Source organism: Buteo buteo, chromosome 16 (genome assembly GCF_964188355.1).
Source record: "Buteo buteo chromosome 16, bButBut1.hap1.1, whole genome shotgun sequence".
NCBI classification, from domain to species: Eukaryota; Metazoa; Chordata; class Aves; order Accipitriformes; family Accipitridae; genus Buteo; species Buteo buteo.
The window spans coordinates 15,198,526-15,215,319 of record NC_134186.1 but is presented as its reverse complement, the minus strand read 5'-3'; the positions used below and the strand labels follow the sequence as shown (position 1 = coordinate 15,215,319).

Genomic DNA, 16,794 nt, shown 5'->3' with positions numbered 1-16,794 from the left:
TTGCTTGACTGTTTAAAAGCACAAAGCCGAAATAACAAGCAATCTACCATTCCTGCTGTCATTGTTCTCTGTATTCATCCATGCTCCATGTCTCAGACACCTTCCATACTGTACAGATCATCATACTGTATTCCTCAGTCAGAGCAGTAATATAAGATCGTAGCATGACTCACCTGACTGCATTTTCCTGCAACTTCTACCTGACCTGTCAATGCCCCGCTGTGCTCTACAGAATATGGTGTTAGTGAGATTCTCAGAAGTTCAGGATGGGTATAAGAGAAACCCCAGAAGTGTCAGGATAAAACTAGGAAGGATCTTTCAGAGCTCTTTGCAATGCAGCACTTTCAGGAGCAACAGTTCTCAGCACTGTATTAAGCACATATCCAATAATACTTATAATAGCAAGATGCACTGGATCTACTTAACTAGAGCTCCTGTACTTCCTCTAGCAGTACCAATAGGTAGGCAGCCAACATACTGTCACCTCACTTCAAGAAGTAGTACCTCTCAGAGGTGATATTCTCTGGGAGTGATGTTACTATGTTGGCCAGTTAGTACTGGGAGAGGCGGTCACCACCGTCACTGGAGTGCCTTTACTGGGGGACACGGCTTCCTGGAGGGACCCAGGTCAACAAGGTGGTGAGTAAATGTTGAAGAGGTAGGTTTGATCGGAAGGATTCTGCGTATTCATGTAGCATACTAAATTCTGCTCTCGTGCCAGTGTAAAGTCCATCAGTGTGACATCTACTCAGAAGAGATTCATAGCAACTTTCAAAATATGCAGTAATATAAAAAGCAGGAAACTTTATTAAAGATACCTAGAACTAATAAAGATTTTTATTTTAATGGCCTTAGAATATTGGGGTAACTAAAATCAAGTTGTTATATAGGAATCTTAATTCTTTTACATGTTCTTCACATTTTCTCTCTTTTTCTCTTTCTCTCTTTCGCTCTGTTTGTTAACATTTACTTGTTATTACTGTACGTTGCTTGCAACTTGTGTATGTTACAGACTGTCACATTTTATTCTGTGAAGTTTTTCTCCAATTCCCATCAACCTGAGCTCCATGTTTGGCAGCCGAGGAGATTACAATACAGTTCTTTAATGCAAAAGAACAAGGAATGTCACAGACTATAGGTAACTTCACTGAGATTGTGACACAAAACCTGATGCAAGGTATTAATGCAAAGAGTAAGTACTTGGTATGACAATAGAGCTACTTAGTTAAATTACCTTCTTTTTTTCAGATAGTCTGCATGGGAAAAAATAATTTTCATTACTCTCCAGCAGAAAAAATTCACAAACCTACCAGTTTAGGATTTTTTTCACTGCCATTTTGAAAACCAGTCATGCCCATGCTGACACACCATTACTCATTTTCAAAGGTTCAAACCTGTATTTTCTATGCTGTTCTTCTCTATGCTATACTTCCTTCCATACTCTCCAAGCCGTAATTTCATTATTTCATCATCCTTTGTCTGTGGTTTAATATACCTTCTCCATAATCCTTTTTCTAATTTAATTTAGTTATATCCCTTTCACTCGAAGGACCTGATTTAACAACAACAAAAAAGAGACCCTACCCATGGGATCCATGTTTCTTAATCCTGCATGAGGCTCTGGAGCCCATAAAAATTGATTTCTGTAGCCAAAGACTGTCTGGCACAGAAGCATAATTGTTATTTTGCTGAATCAGGTCCTGAGCAAAGTATTTTGTTTACAATCTCCCCCAATTACCCCCAAACACTACTTTGAAAGAATTATAAAAAAATAGAGCATAGACATTTCTGACAATTTTCTAGAGTGACAGCATGAAGTTTATTGCTACTAATCTTATTCTTAATTGTCAGTAAATTCTATGTTAACTCAGAAATCGCTATAGCCATGTACTAACTCAAGAAAAGCACATTTTTCTCAGTGTGCAGTTCCTGATTCCTGATTTGCTATTACACTCTGACCCTTGCTTAATCAGTGAAGAAGCACAGCAGAGTTTAGATGGAGTCTAGTATAAAAAAATAAAGTGATTTATACTGATGCAACTGATGAGTGGCCAATGAACATTATCAGGCAGTAAACACTATCCAGGCAACTAAAACAAAACCAACTTGCTAACGGGAGTGAAATTTGAATTGAAGAGACTCAAGGGAATTGAACTGTAAATACTTCCTTTCCATGCAGCATCTCAGAGAGAAGTTTAAGGATATAAAGTCAATGGGTATTTTCAGATGCTGACCAGCTCTTAACCCGTCCACAAATCAGAGTAGATGTCTTTGAATACTTGGATTCATACTCTTAACTTCACCATAATCATTTGCTTAGCACAAGAAGTATCAGGCAAAACTGATTCTGCAAAAACAGGATGCAGAAAGGAATGTGAGATCTTTGCGTTTTCTCTAGAATAAAGACAGCTGCAAAATTCTGTCCTCCAGCAGCAACTACAGGAGCCTCACAGCTGCTCTATTTCCCACTTCCAGCTAATAGGCTTGTAGCTAAGAAAAGCTAGAGCACAGCAGCTCTCCACCCTCACCTTGGCCATGCACCTCAGTTTCTGTACCATTCTATCACTAGCCCAAGAGCCAGGGAAAAACATCATACCAAGAGAGTTTCCTGTTGCCAGTGTAGTATGTCACAACTAATGTTTGCCACATTAACAGCCCTTTTATATCACTTTTCTGGTGAGGAGAGGACTGAAAAACAGAAGAGTAATTAAGTCACTCAATGGACAATGTACCATTACTTTCTGCAGAGATCCAGTTGGATTAAAGGTCTCTGCTGTGAGGGACCTCACGGAGATCCTTCTTCGTAAAAGACTTCAGGCAGCTACTGTGCATACTAGGGTTAGCAACAGGGGTTCAAAATGTGCATATGAAAATGACCCTCAAGCTCTGCATGAGAACCAAAGGATACTCTTAATTGGTCAGGAGTGGGACTATCCACAGACTGTAATAATGGCAATCCCAAGTTTGGGATCAGGGCTGTAACAGCACAGTTGAGATCTAGACAAGCTGTAGATTTATTTTTAGGTGTACATGGGGTGCTAGTGTGGAATGTAACTTTAGTCAGACAAGGTGTCCCCAGTAGAAAGATCTTAATCTTTCAAGCAAATGCCTTTCTCAGTTCTGGCCCTGTTTTGCACTCAGCTGCTCATACCTCCTTCCTGCTTGTCAACCCCTTTCCGTGTAACAGGGTCGCAGAACCTTGGAGTTCCCCAAGCCTTTCTGGCATGGCAAATGGCTGTTCAGGGAATTTGTAGGTACTCAAGCTGGGTCCTTGTCTGTTTTAATCCTTAAACAAGGATAGACTAGAGGAAGACAGTCAGTATTCTTCTGTAAGAGATTGCCAGAGCCCTAATATGACCAAAGGAAACAGCACTATGTCTCTTAATTGCTGTATTTCTGATCTAGGGCTTGGAAGACCCCATCGTCTTCAGCACAATGTCAAAGAATCTGGCATGGTTCATGTAGTGAGATATTGACTCCTGGGTAAATATGCATGGATACCATGCTATGAATTATGGAGTTTCTCTCAGCCCTGTTTCAGTCAAAGTGGTTACAACCTACAGAAGTTTCTATAAGGACTGGAAAAGGCATTGGATTTACAATCCTGTAAGGACTGAAAACGGTCCACCCTGAGAGTGCCTTTCAACTCATCCAGTCGTTGGGGTAAGTGACCACTTCACAGCTCTGTAGACACATGGGAGACAAAGGGCGGGGGAGCAGCTACAACCCCAAGAAGAAGCAGTTTGAGTTGGGACCATCCCTAGCCCACACAATTTCTTAAGACATCTAAGGTATGAAGAGTAGACCAGGAACTTGACTCTTGGCAGCTGTTGGAGAATGGCAGTGTTCACTTAAGGGAAGAGGACTGGGGAGACTTTCCCAGTATAGAAACAACTTCTGTACAAGTGCCACATTTCCAAGCATAGATTGAGGTCAATGAATATATCAAACAATTATGTCCACTGATACTCTGAAAGTCAGGTGCAGTTCAAACAGGTGGAGATTCAGTGTCAGACTCCAGCTTATAATCAAAACCAGCAGCACTGGTGAAGTCACTATGACACTGTGCAACCATTTGCTATGACAAAAGAGATGAGCCATGCAGAAGTGCATGGGCAGTCTCTACTGTGCTTCTCCACAATAAGCAGAATATACTAATGTAAAATCCAGCAGTTCTCCTAAGGTTTTTTTTTTTCAGAATCCCTCTCCCCCATTTTGAAATTCAGTGTTTGCTTGGAAACACTTGAGGCATTTTAATAGCACTTTTTTGCAAATGGAGATACATGAGACAGGAAAAAAAGAAAGTGGAAACCACACAAATGAGGTATTTGTGAAACAAACTACTCACCCGGGAGATCTGCTGAATACTTTCTTTAGCCTCCCAGCCAAATCTCTGCAGGAGAATGTTTAAAGCTGGTGCAGTTAACTAGGTATTCACAGATAGGAGAATTATGGAGATAAGGTGCCAAGCTGAGAGTTAGAAGATTTTGTTGTAAATAACCTCTTACATAGTAGTGGGCAAGTCACTTCACTGCATGGTAGTTCTACCCATCTGTAAAACAGAGATGGTAACATTGACTTTTCTTCATGAAACAGAACCTAAAGAACAAAAAATTCTGTACAAGCCTAATTCATATTCTGCTAGCAGGGATGGAAAGACTCATGTGAATTTGGTAGGCCAGAATCAAGCCTTAGAAGTTTTAAGCACCTAGAAGTAATCGTCACTGGTATAACCAGACTGGTAGTCATCAGACAGTAATGGTTTCAGTAGTTTTGCTTTATCTGGAGTTCTCTCAAACCCAAGGTCAGTCTTGGAAAAAGCGATCATGCAAATTGAAACTTGAGAAATCAACCTAAAAATAACATAATTTCATTCATCTTTAGACCGCATTCCTGAAATTGTTCAGCATGTAGATCTGCTAATGAAAACAATGGGAGCTTCTAACTGTGGACTGATGACATCAGTGATGTTTTCTTGGTTCCCATAACAGACTAATCACATATTAAATATCATGTGATTGCTGAGTCCTACCTTCAGAGAATTAGGTGCAGCAGACAGTGGTTTGGAACACAACTACTCTACTTAACACTTACTTATATACACCAGCAATAGATGCAGTCTTCCGTGCTAGTAATTTTTCTGCTTCCTAAATATTTAGCAAAATTGTCACTGTGGACTGGCATTGCTATCCAGAATGTGATCCCTAAGGCATGGCCCATGCATGGAATATTCAAGGGACATTAGAAGGACAGTTCAGTGATCCGTCCACATCTTCAGCTACTCTGTTCTCTTCCTATTGAATAGAAATAAAATCATAGAATCGTTCAGGTTGGAAAAGACCTTTAGGATCATCAAGTCCAACCGTCAACTCAACACCACCATGCCCACTTAGCCATGTCCTGAAGTGCCATGTCTACATGTTTTTTGACACCTCCATGGATCGTGTTTCCACCACTTCCCTGGGCAGCCTGTTCCAATGCCTGACAACCCTTTCAGTAAAGAAATTTTTTCTAATATCCAATCTAAACCTCTCCTGGCACAACTTGAGGCTATTTCCTCTCGTCTTATCACTAGTTACTTGATAGAAGAGACCAGTACCCAAATAACAAGGTTGTGATTTTTCAACAAGCATACAGAAAAATTCATCAGTACTAAGGGTTCCTGAGGAGGCTGCAAGAGCAAGTTTCAGCTCAAGTTGCTAAGGAAGTATAATGCAATTTAAGAAATTAATTCCAAGAAGGTCAATGTCCTTGTCATTCAAGCACAACAGAGCCTGCAAGCTTCTTCCAAAAGGATCAATAACTGTTACCAGTGAACAACCTGACCCACAACCACTCCGCTCAGAGTTGTTTTGAGTTCCAGAAATGGACCAGTGCCCCCTCCATCACCAACAGTTTAGTTTGCAAACCCAGGCTCCGGTGTAGCGGTGGGAGTCTCAGAGATTTCAATGCAAAGCTCTGCTGACACAGCTGCCTCCCTCATTTCAGGATTAGAGCCATCAGCTTGTAGCAGTAGAGGCTTATGAAGAAGCCCAGCTCTTTGCTTATCCCCATGAGAACAGCAGCTCTCCCCAAACACAGCTAAGTGATTTTTAAATCAACAGCTCAGTACCTGCAATTTCACAGTTACTATGGCAGCCATGCCAAGTTTTTGTGCAGAGTGGTATTAAATAGCAGTAAGTATTATGAACAGAAAGGAAGTGCAACACAGTGCAACCTTAAAACTTTAGAATCCTATTGAAATTAGTGTCTACAAGTATTAAAAACACCTATAGCTTTTGCCATTTTAAAAACATGTATTGAGACACCTAATTATTTCATTGCTCACAAACCGAAACATTACTACCTCCCTCTTTGGCGAAATTGGCTAATTCTGCATGGAGAAGAAAGGAGGAGGCAGAGGCGAGATCTGCAGAAAAGACTGTTTATGTTGTGACACACCAGTGACTTCTAAATAAAAGGCATAGAATACAATTACTGGTGCATGGATAGATACATAGTATATGTCGTATACATCCGTGTGTGTGTGTGTGCAAAGCAACAAATATAACTTGAAAAGGCTTTTGCCTACTACTCATCTATGTTGTCCATCTGAAACCAGAGGATCAGAATCATATCTCCAAACCCTACCTAATGTATTTTTTCTTTTGGGCTTGTTTTATTACTTGGCTTCAAAACCACTGAAAAGTAAATGATAGTATCATGTAGTGTTCAGAACAAGCTAGTATGTGAATCTGGAAAAGGCACTGAAATTAAGTCTATCCATTGAGTTTGTCTTTCCTTAAAGACTTGCAGGACCACCCATTGCCTTACAGTGTCTAGGTAATAAGCATTGTGCAACCGAGGTGTAGGATGCTGCCAGTACCACTCAGTTAACATATCTCAGCATTTGTGAAACTTCAGAAAGCACATTTTGACTGTTTTTTCCTCCCTTCAACCAAAATACTCATATTGAGCTGTGCCATATTTCGAGTATATTCTCAATACACTAATTTGCACTTTAAAACCCTAAATTAAATCCTACACTAAATAGCACTTTAAATTGTTTTATAAATGTCAAACAAGTCACACAGAGAAAACATACTATGCTCAGTCTATCCTCATGGGAATGTGTGGAGCAAAATGGGCAAATCCGACAACGTATTTTCATTATTTACAGCCGAGAGTAAATTTTACTCTATTTTCCAAATTCATGGCCTGCTGTAGTGTTTTCTATATGTAGTGTCCTGTGCCGGCATTGCAAATACTGTATGTGTTTCAGAGGAAAACATCAGAAAATGGATTGCTTTTTTAAAAATCCACATTCTGCTGTCATATTTCCATATGTAATGTACTCTGTGTGTCTAAAACGTGTACAGCCATTCTGCATGACTGATACCGGAAATGCTATAAAACAATCTGGGTAAATTTTGGGGAGGGGAAGAGCAGGAATTTTCCCCTCAGTAATATTGCACACAAGTATAAATCAGCACAAACAGAATATACTCAAATACTAAAACACAACTCACAGTCCACTGCCTCTCCAAAGCTCTGAGCGACAGTCGGCTTCATGACAAACAGGTCATTCATGCACCATCCGATGTCATGCAAAAACGTAATCTGATTTCTAACCGCAGTCTTCTGCTCGCAGGACTAGGAACCAATGCACGCCCGTTTCTGAAACTGCCCCTCTATGCGGAAGTACAGGTGGCTGCTGTTACACCTAACACGATCATGTTTTGTTTCTCCTCCCACTTAACAGACTTTATTTTATTTTGGTGCAGTGCACATGAACGCAGTGTCTAGGACAGATGTGCTACCTTTTATAGTGTCGCTATAGAACTCTTTAGCTGTGAACCCTTAATTTGCAGCTGGAACTCTAACAAACAGTGCATAGTGTTTCAATAGCCTTCTGCTTATATGTTTGAAGATTCGAAACTGAATGGTGAGGTGGCCAAGGCGGCGCTGGCAAATGAAGACTGTCCCCACATAGACCAGGCTATTACGCCTGATGAGGGCCTGCCCTTTACCCGCTCTGGCACTCGGGAGAGATATGGACCCTGCTTCCTCTTATCAACCGGGGAATATCCCTGCCCGCCTGATGGAGGAATAAGAAAGGGTATGTAGCTGGGGTCCTGTAACCATGTAGTTAGCAACCGTTTTAAATAAATAAGAGAAAGTCAGCTGTAGCTGTAGCACGCAATAGTGTGCTTGCTGTAGACATGCACGTTTGGGCTGGAAACCACCACCTGATGTCTGCATTTGGAGTTTCTAACCTATTTCTTTCAGAAAGAAAAGCCTGAGGAGCTGTAACTACCCCATGCAGCTATGCTAGCCAGCCGAGTCTTCCACCGCAGCTGGTGCAGTAAGCTTTAGTGGAGGATGCTCTACAATGTCCTTAAATTAGCCCATCCCCCAAGGAGAGGCCAATTAACAGTTCATAGCAATGAAAGTTTGCCACTTAGAAAGCTCACAGATCTTACAAGACTCTGAAGAGCACAGACTTGGAGGTGGCAGACAGAAAAGATAAAACACATAAGCAAAACATCCTCAAGAAATATGACATGATTATTCGGCTACCTTAACAGAGCACTAAAACAAATTATTTGGATATTCATAGCTGTTTAATTCAACAGAGAAAGAGAAGCATACAAGAACATCTGGTAGCACAGGTGTCTTACAATTGGAAAATAATCCATCTAAAATCACTTTCATAAATAAATCATTACTAGTTAGTTTCTCAGACTTCTGACAGCTACAGATCTCTCAGAAGTAACTGCATTTTAGTTTGCTAATGGTCAGAATAATCTATTTACCAAGAGAAGTCAAATCAAATGAAAAAAACCCCTTCCCTTCTTAAAACAGGCTATTTTGTTTAAATAATTTAACATGAGGAAACCATACAAACCAGAATTAGTTACATATATATGCATCAACGTTGATAAGGAATGGCAAAACTGGAGAAGAAATCTCTCTCCAAATCAGTGTTTATCACTGGTATACTGTATATAGCATATGATATAGTCAATATTTTAAAACTGCAAAGATTGTATGATGTAACCATACACTGAGTATGGACTATAGAATTCCCATGTGCCATTGTATGATGGGCAATAGTTATAGTAAATGCCAGTTATAGATAGTGTATGTATTTATAAGTTTAAAGCTTATCATCAACAAAGATATAGTTGGACCACAAGACTTTCATATGAAAGTATATCCTCTAAAATTTACCTTTGTAGCAAAGCGTTTTACTTGATTCTGTATTGGATAAGCATTGGCCGCGTTCATTCAGCCTGGGCGAGTTCGGGTGGTTCCAGTGGATCAGGGGAACACTCCAAATGGCACATCCTTTGGGATGAAGAATGTATGGTTTTCACGATGCACTGCAACCGCCTCTCGTTACTGAATGAAACAGAGGCTGGTTGGCTAAAGAGTAATATACGTCAGCATATTGTTGGCCTGTTTGAAACACGTTGAGAGCATCTTAATTGTTGTTCCAACAGACTTTCATCCATACTTTGTGCAACTCTCTGTACACTTGCTGAGCTGTTTACGTGCATGTCTGAAAAAGAAGGGGGGAAGGAGGGAGGGGGGAGGGAAACCAAATGCATGCAATTTTGTTTTCTTTCTTTTTTCTTTTTTCAATGCTGAGAACAAAGGAGTAGTATCTCTATAGCAACACAATAAATTCTATGGATTTTGCTGCCTTTTCCCCCTCCCACCCCCAAAGATACCAGAAACCTTAATTTTGCCTGAGGTCAAAATGCGTGAAGTAGAAGGGAGAGGCACGAGTATGACAGAGACATAGAAAATCCCTCCCACTGACTCTTTTTGTTTTTTTAGGATACAACCATGTTGCTGCCTGTAGGATCAATTACATAGCCTGACCATCCTTGAGAAAAGATGATTTTTTAAATATATATATATATATTTTTAAACTTGTTCTCTACTCCAATGGCCTTCCAAGTCATGTTGCAAGCGATACTACTCTCGGCATGTCCATGCATGCAGATGCTATTGAACTGGCTACAATGTTGACCTCATTCTTAGTCCATTCTGTCATTGATCCAATGCTGTACTTTGCATTTTTCTTTTAAATGAAGGTTACGAAATGTCACGGAGCCTTAACAGCATAGCTGGCATAAGTGGAAAAGCGATAGGATTATCCTCAGTGTCTGCGCCCTACAGCTCTCCTAGCCCAGTGAGACGTTCTTGGTCTCCCATCCCATCTATTTTGTAGCATGGATCAGTAGCAGAGAATGGTCTAAAAAGCTTTACTTTCAATTAGCCTATGCTATGTTGCATATAATCCAGGTGACTAAGTCTGAAGATGCAATGTCTCACAGTAGCACCTGCTGGGAATGGTGTTACTACTGATGCTAGGTGACAACACTCCTAAAATAGCACTCAGATGACAATAGGCAGGCATTTACGTAGTACTGGTGGGCCATACATGCTGCATGGTATCAGTACATAGGATGAAGGGTAGATGCACCAGATAGTTTTCTTCCTGGTGCATCCCGCTAGTATATGCTTATTTTGGCTAATGGTGGATCTACTGGCTCTGTATGGAATGGGTTAGGCATTTAGTCGATGCTGAAACATGCCAACGATGGAAGATTTTGCTTTTCTCAGGATATTTTTGAGCCATAGGAACCCTGCAGGAGTTTGAGCAAACAAGCACAGTAGGATGAAACTTTGCATGGGCGCCTATTTTAAGCTGAAAGCAATACTCAGATACACTGTAGAGAGGTCTCAGTCTGGCTGACTGCATGGGAAAAAAAATCCTGTTGAAGAAGAATATGGCTGCCTCTGCATGTAGCTATTTCACCTTTTCCTCCTTCCTTTAAAACTAAGATGCCGAGCTTGATGTGAAAAGCGCAGGGAAGAGGCTCAAGTACTGATTGTATTCTTTACATGCAGATCTTTGCAAAGAAAGTCCAGTCATTGCTAAATATATGCCAACAGAGGCAGTCAGAGTGACCTGACAAGGCAAGATGGAGATGAACATTGATGGCTAATAAACATCTGTGTGGAACTGTGCAGGCATAGAAGACCTTCTCATTTGGACAAAGTTAACTCGCTCCATGCAGGTTTTACGGATGATTCTTCGTGGTTTTGGAGTTGTATTAGAGATGCAGGCTTTTTCTACGGCCAAAATGTAACAAAACTGTAGAAGATCCTTTTTTTTTAAATCTATTTTTTTGTTCCATAGCATGAATTGCATGAAGACAAAAATAAAAAAAAAAAAAAACAACAAAAAACAAAACCCAAGAAACACTGCAAATGTATGATTAAGGAGGAAAAAAAAGCAAAGTTATATATTTTCTTTCAAAGCTCTTTACTTTTACATACATTGTTGTAGCCAAAATGTAAAACATTATAAAACTGTACATTTCTTTGCTATGGATCGCTTCTTTTTGTATACAAGATACAGAGTAATGGTTTTAAAAAGTGCAATCAGGCAGTCATCGGTCATATTGACCACGCCTTCACAGTTCATCACACCGACATGGAAATCAAGAACTTTTAATCCAACTAGAAGTGTATAAAAATAAGAAAAACTTTTTCCTGTCTGTTTTTGTTGGCATGCTTGTGACACATGGGACCTTCCTTCGGACCTGACAGTAACGGCTGGTTCATTTTCCAGCTCTGGTTATGTTGTATTTTATCAATGTATAGATCCAACGTAAAGACCCTTCATAAATTGTTCATATTAAGTAATCAGTATGAATTTTAAACAAAAGAGATGTTATTTTAAAACTGGGACTTATAGTACAAAATCAGGAAAATACTCAAGTATAAATGGTCTCAAAGTTTAAGAAACAAGACAACAGCATTGTATGCAATTTAGTACTGAGTAAAATGCATGCACAATGTTATGCAAAACAATTCTAGCATGAAATAAATTTTGTATCATGGTTTCAGTGCCTGCTGTATAGTGTAAAGGGGAATCCTTTTCTGAAGCGATCAGGGGTTTCCAGAGACTTGCTTCTAAAATCTTGAATAAATACAGTGTTCTCAACAGAAATGTAGGAGAAAAGCTTGGTATTGCTTTGGTTCTACAATACTAATTTTGGTTAGTAGATAATAAATGAAGCCTGCAAACACTTGATACAACCGATGTCTGAAGAATTCACACCATTAGTAATTTTATGACGGAAGATTAAAAAAAACCTATAATTATCTAGATATCTTCCTTTTCCCTCCCCAACAATAATAAAAGTTTGTCTTTTTAGCTCATTAAATGAATTCAGTTTTTCTTACTTCTTTGGGCCCTGGCCTTCACTTGTTCTTCACTGAGTCACAGGAATCCACCTGATATGAAACTGAAAGAATCCAGGTGTCCAAGTCGCACTTTATTTGCCACACAAAACATGCAGCAGTAAGAACCAAGAAACACAATGGGATTAAATGTCATTTTAGATGCTACAAACGACAACTATGGACTGTGTGTCAACAGCATTCTAGTTGCTTGAGCATTTTTGGTAAAGTACTTCTATCAGGAAGGACACACCTTCATCCTCATGTGAAGAACTTCAAAAGAGCTGGCAACCTTCTAGGCAAGCTACAGCATCTGCGACTGCTGATGAGAATGGAAATGTAAAAGAATAGTATCCCTTTAGTCTGGAGGAAGTAGAGATTAAACCCCCAATAAACAGAAGAAACACTCATAGCTCTGGTAAGTGCTAAATTATAAACAAAAAAAACCAACTGCAGCTGGACCTTGTCTTCAAAAAACTCTACTCCAAAAGGAAAATCAAGGAAGACCTCAAGCTGCATTTTAGGAATAGAAGAAAGGCTGATAATCTGAATTTGTACGAAATTAGAAAACTCCTTTGTAGTCCCTGATGTACTTAATTTCTGCTTCTGTTGACTATCCTTTCTCCCAAGAAATATTTTTCTCCCACTGTTTATATGCTGTCATTCTCAACTGATAAATGGGCAATTTCTTACATCCAGAAGTAAGATCCAGGTTAATCCAGGATCTAAAAGTTTCCTAATGAACAAATTTTCCTTTTATAATGTATTAAGAATACAGAAATAGATTTATCTGCCCCATTTTTTATTTAACACTAACTCAAGGGCCCAGCGTGAAGGCTGCTCAATTCTCCATTACGATAAGGAATACTAATAATTCAGCCCTGTAAATCCCACGTAGGTCTTCCCCTTCCACTGCACTTTGCATATATATAAGCCTTAGCTAACAGGTCAAGCAGTCGTCATTCTGTGCTACTTTTTACATCTACCAGTCCCATTTTCATTTAGGTACTCCTCTCTCAGCTTACTCTGATTTGAGATAACCATGTCTTTTAGGTGACTTTTATAAACTCTTCAGAAACAGAACAGTACTTCCCATCCACTGCCCTTCAGGAGATGCTCTAAAGCTTAAGATCCACCTGACCCCAGAGTTCCCCTTGCACAACAGTGGCAGCTCTGATAACACAGGGAAAGAGGGAGACAACTGGAAGATTTCAGGAGCTGTTACACCAAATCCTGACACTGAATCCTAAGAGAAATTTATCACATCATCTCAGCTGCCTTACATTTAAGGAGCTTTTGCTGGGGTATTATGATTAAAATAATTCCTTCAAGCTTGCCCACTCCCACCACAGGAAGTATGTATCTTGATTAAAGCATTAAAACTATACATGTGGCTAGATTCTGAGCTCAGGCTTGCAATAATGCCACCAACTACTTCTGACTTCACACCATTGTAAGAGCAGAAGCACATTCTGTAATTCAGTTACACTCTGCCTGTTTCCTGCTAGACATGAACATCCGGGTTTCTTTCTCTGCAAACTCAGCTTTTGGCAATGGACTCCCAGCTATACGACCTGATGCTGGTCCTTCATCTGAATCCACTGGCAATTAGTGGTTTATTACTTGCTAATATTAAAAGCACACCTCAACCACACCTTCTACACATATAGCTTTTCCTCTGACTGCATGAAGGTACTTGTTGTTTCTGGACCAACCTGATGTGTATCTGCAACTACAATTTCAGACAGCAAGGATCTGAGAAGTGGTTTCTGTTCTCTCAGTCCAACAAAAAAAATCTAGCTAATACCGCTGTGATAACAGTCAAGTGCAGCAGTCATTAATCTGGATAAAGTGATTTTTCACATAAATTGCCTTCTCTCTCCTTAAAGTTTCAGGGCCAAAGAGAAAATACATCACTGGAACAAATGGCTGCTAGGACAAATGAGCAGACTGAAACACAGAAGAGGGCAAGCAGGGCTAAGGCAAGGGCATTCACAAAGGAACTGAGCACAGAGCTGCTTACAAAAAAGATATCCTGAAGAAAAAACAAGTGCAGTTTTTACCCTGCCACTTTGCATATCCTTTTCATAGTTTCAAAACAAGCAGCCTACCTCTCTGCTTTCCATATATATCCTGGAAGCAACTTTGTCTCTGAGCTCACACACAAACTAAATTAACTTCATAAAAATGTGCTTAAATTATGGAGGTTATTTTTAAGTCACTCACTTATTTGAGTTTGGGCATAAAATACCTGTCTGTTCAGAGGTCCCAAAGCCTCTGCATTCATCCAGGACTGCAGGTGCAATATTTCTCTCTTTGGGGGATACAAATGCTTATTTGCAATCAAGAACAATATTTGAATTCAAATTGAACTTCATGTTAGAAAATGGGTCCAGAACTGCATCTCTTGACTTTCTTTCCTTATCTGACAAAGCAAATGCTTTAAAACTAAGCACATTCATCTGCCCCCATGGAAAGATATATTCGCTGGTTCAGGTCGACAAAGCCAGGTTTTCAACCCTCAGCATTCACTTGAATATTTAAAAAACTTTATGCAAGTACATGGGTCCAAACATCTCCAGGTACCAAATATTAAGAGCGCATGCTCCAAGGCTTCCATTGATTTCTCTACTGCCCATGGAGCACAGATTAGAGATTCCTTAGTCAGCAAAAGGCAAAGTATTGCAGTTGTATTAGCTCAGATATCACTCTAAGCTTCTGGACCCAAAGGGCTTAGCAGGGACAACACAGCCTGCGCAGAGGCTGCTGACAGTGAGTCACACCAGAACAAACAGGAGACACATGGCTTGAGCCCAAGCAAATAAACTCAGCAGGAGCCATGCTTTGCGGTGGTGGTGTCAGTGCAAGTGGGTGACTGGAGAAGAGGCAGCAGTAGCACAAGAGGTGGGAAATGAGGAGAAGGACACAGGATGGGTCTGGAAAATGGGTTATGCAAGTAGGAGGGAGTGGAGCATATGAGGAAAGAGCAATCAGTGGTGAGGGGGAAAGAAGAGCAAGGCAAGAGGGAAGTAGCAGCAGTGAGGCTTACCTAAAAAAAAAAAATCAAGGACCACTAGCGCAGAAGGTAGACCCTTGGCCTGGGACTCAGGAGACAGGAATTTTATTCTTGGCTCCACTTTGGACATGCTGAGTTAGCTTGGTTGGGGCATTTCAATTTTTTGTGCCTCAGCTTCTTTCTGTGACATTATCCCCTTTTTAAAGTGTTCTGAGGTCAAAAGAGGAAAAGAAGTATCTAAGTAGGAATAGTTAGTATAATCTATCTACTCAGAATTAAGGCACCAGAGGAGAGAAGCATCTCTCCATTATTTAAAATATGCCATGTTTCCTTGTCTGCAGAGGAGCACAGTACCCCTGTAGGAATCCCTTTTCTTTTGTACTTTAAAGCAGAGGATTATTATGGAAAATGATTAAGCACCCACACAGTTAAAATGACAGAGCATCTTCATTACTGATTGGCAACTCCTCTGCTGCCCTAAGTTAGGTACCACATGTCTTCATGCATTCAAATCAGTAAAAACAAAACAAAAGCTAAACTCGTTTGACATCTGCAGCAAAAAACTAAAATCATGTCAGAATCTTAAAAATCTCCCCGCTCTTGGACCCACTTCTAAATATATAAAAAAAAAAGTAAAAATGCAGAGTCTTATAGCAGTGTTCACATATACTTAAAAGATCATGATGATCAGAGACTACTGGAATCATATTGAATTGAAATTCTGCAACTTCCACTGACAAAGTCTTGATCCCAAACCTTGCAGAAAAAATTCTCCCCAAGATTGCATTGTATCTGAATAACAAGGGGTTCCATAGGCAAAGCAACCTGGAAATAGATGAGAAAGTTGAAAATTAATTGAGAGGCTAACCAACACAGAAATCAGACTTAGACTCAACCCCCTCCCAACCCGTAAAGGCTTGTCTGAAAATGAATCAAAATCCAACACGTCACAAAATAAAAATGCCTGAGGAAGTTTTGCAAAATAAATGTCACCTCTGATTTTTTTCGTCCTCACAGCCAGCTTTTATTCAGGAATAATTACTTTGCTGCTCTTGTTTCTCATTAAGCTGAAAAATGTGTTCTCCCAGTAATCTAAATTTATGCTGCCTCACTCTCCCACAAGGTAACACATGGTTCATCCAGGTCATAATTCAAATACAGAGACCATTTTCATTGCTGAATATTTTCAGCCACATACTCTCTTTCCATGTTCTACAGAGGCATTTATGAGTAAAAACTGCCTCTGCATTAAAACCAGGTGAATGTACAGACAACTGATGGATGAATCTGAACGAAATCCACAAACAGCTAAAGAATGTGCCTTACTTCAGTCCCTTCAACCTCTAAATGGGTTACAAAATAACAATGGCTTTACACATGCAGTTTCTCCAAATTAACTTCAAAAGCACATATGGTAAACACCTCCCTTTACAGTTGTTTTTTGGGACATTCATCGAACAGAAAGCCATTTCCATACAACCAAAGCATTTTAATTCAAGGCTATCAAATCATTCTTTCTAACATGGAGAAAA

General features: G+C 39.9%; 1 protein-coding gene across 5 annotated transcripts in view; it reads left to right on the top strand.

The window, feature by feature from the left end:
• KCNC1 (potassium voltage-gated channel subfamily C member 1) overlaps window positions 1-16,794 on the top strand; it is a 128,185-nt gene that overhangs the window by 99,946 nt on the left and 11,445 nt on the right. The window contains exons 3-4 of one of the 5 annotated variants that reach the window (XM_075047968.1): window positions 7,939-8,098; window positions 10,086-12,119. In XM_075047968.1, coding sequence (XP_074904069.1) covers window positions 7,939-8,098; window positions 10,086-10,222 — 297 coding nt within the window. In that variant the 3' untranslated portion in view covers window positions 10,223-12,119. Of the gene's footprint in view, window positions 1-7,909; window positions 8,099-10,085; window positions 12,120-16,794 lie in introns of those variants that run through there. The other 4 variants (XM_075047967.1, XM_075047966.1, XM_075047965.1 and 1 more) reach the window with 4 other exon arrangements.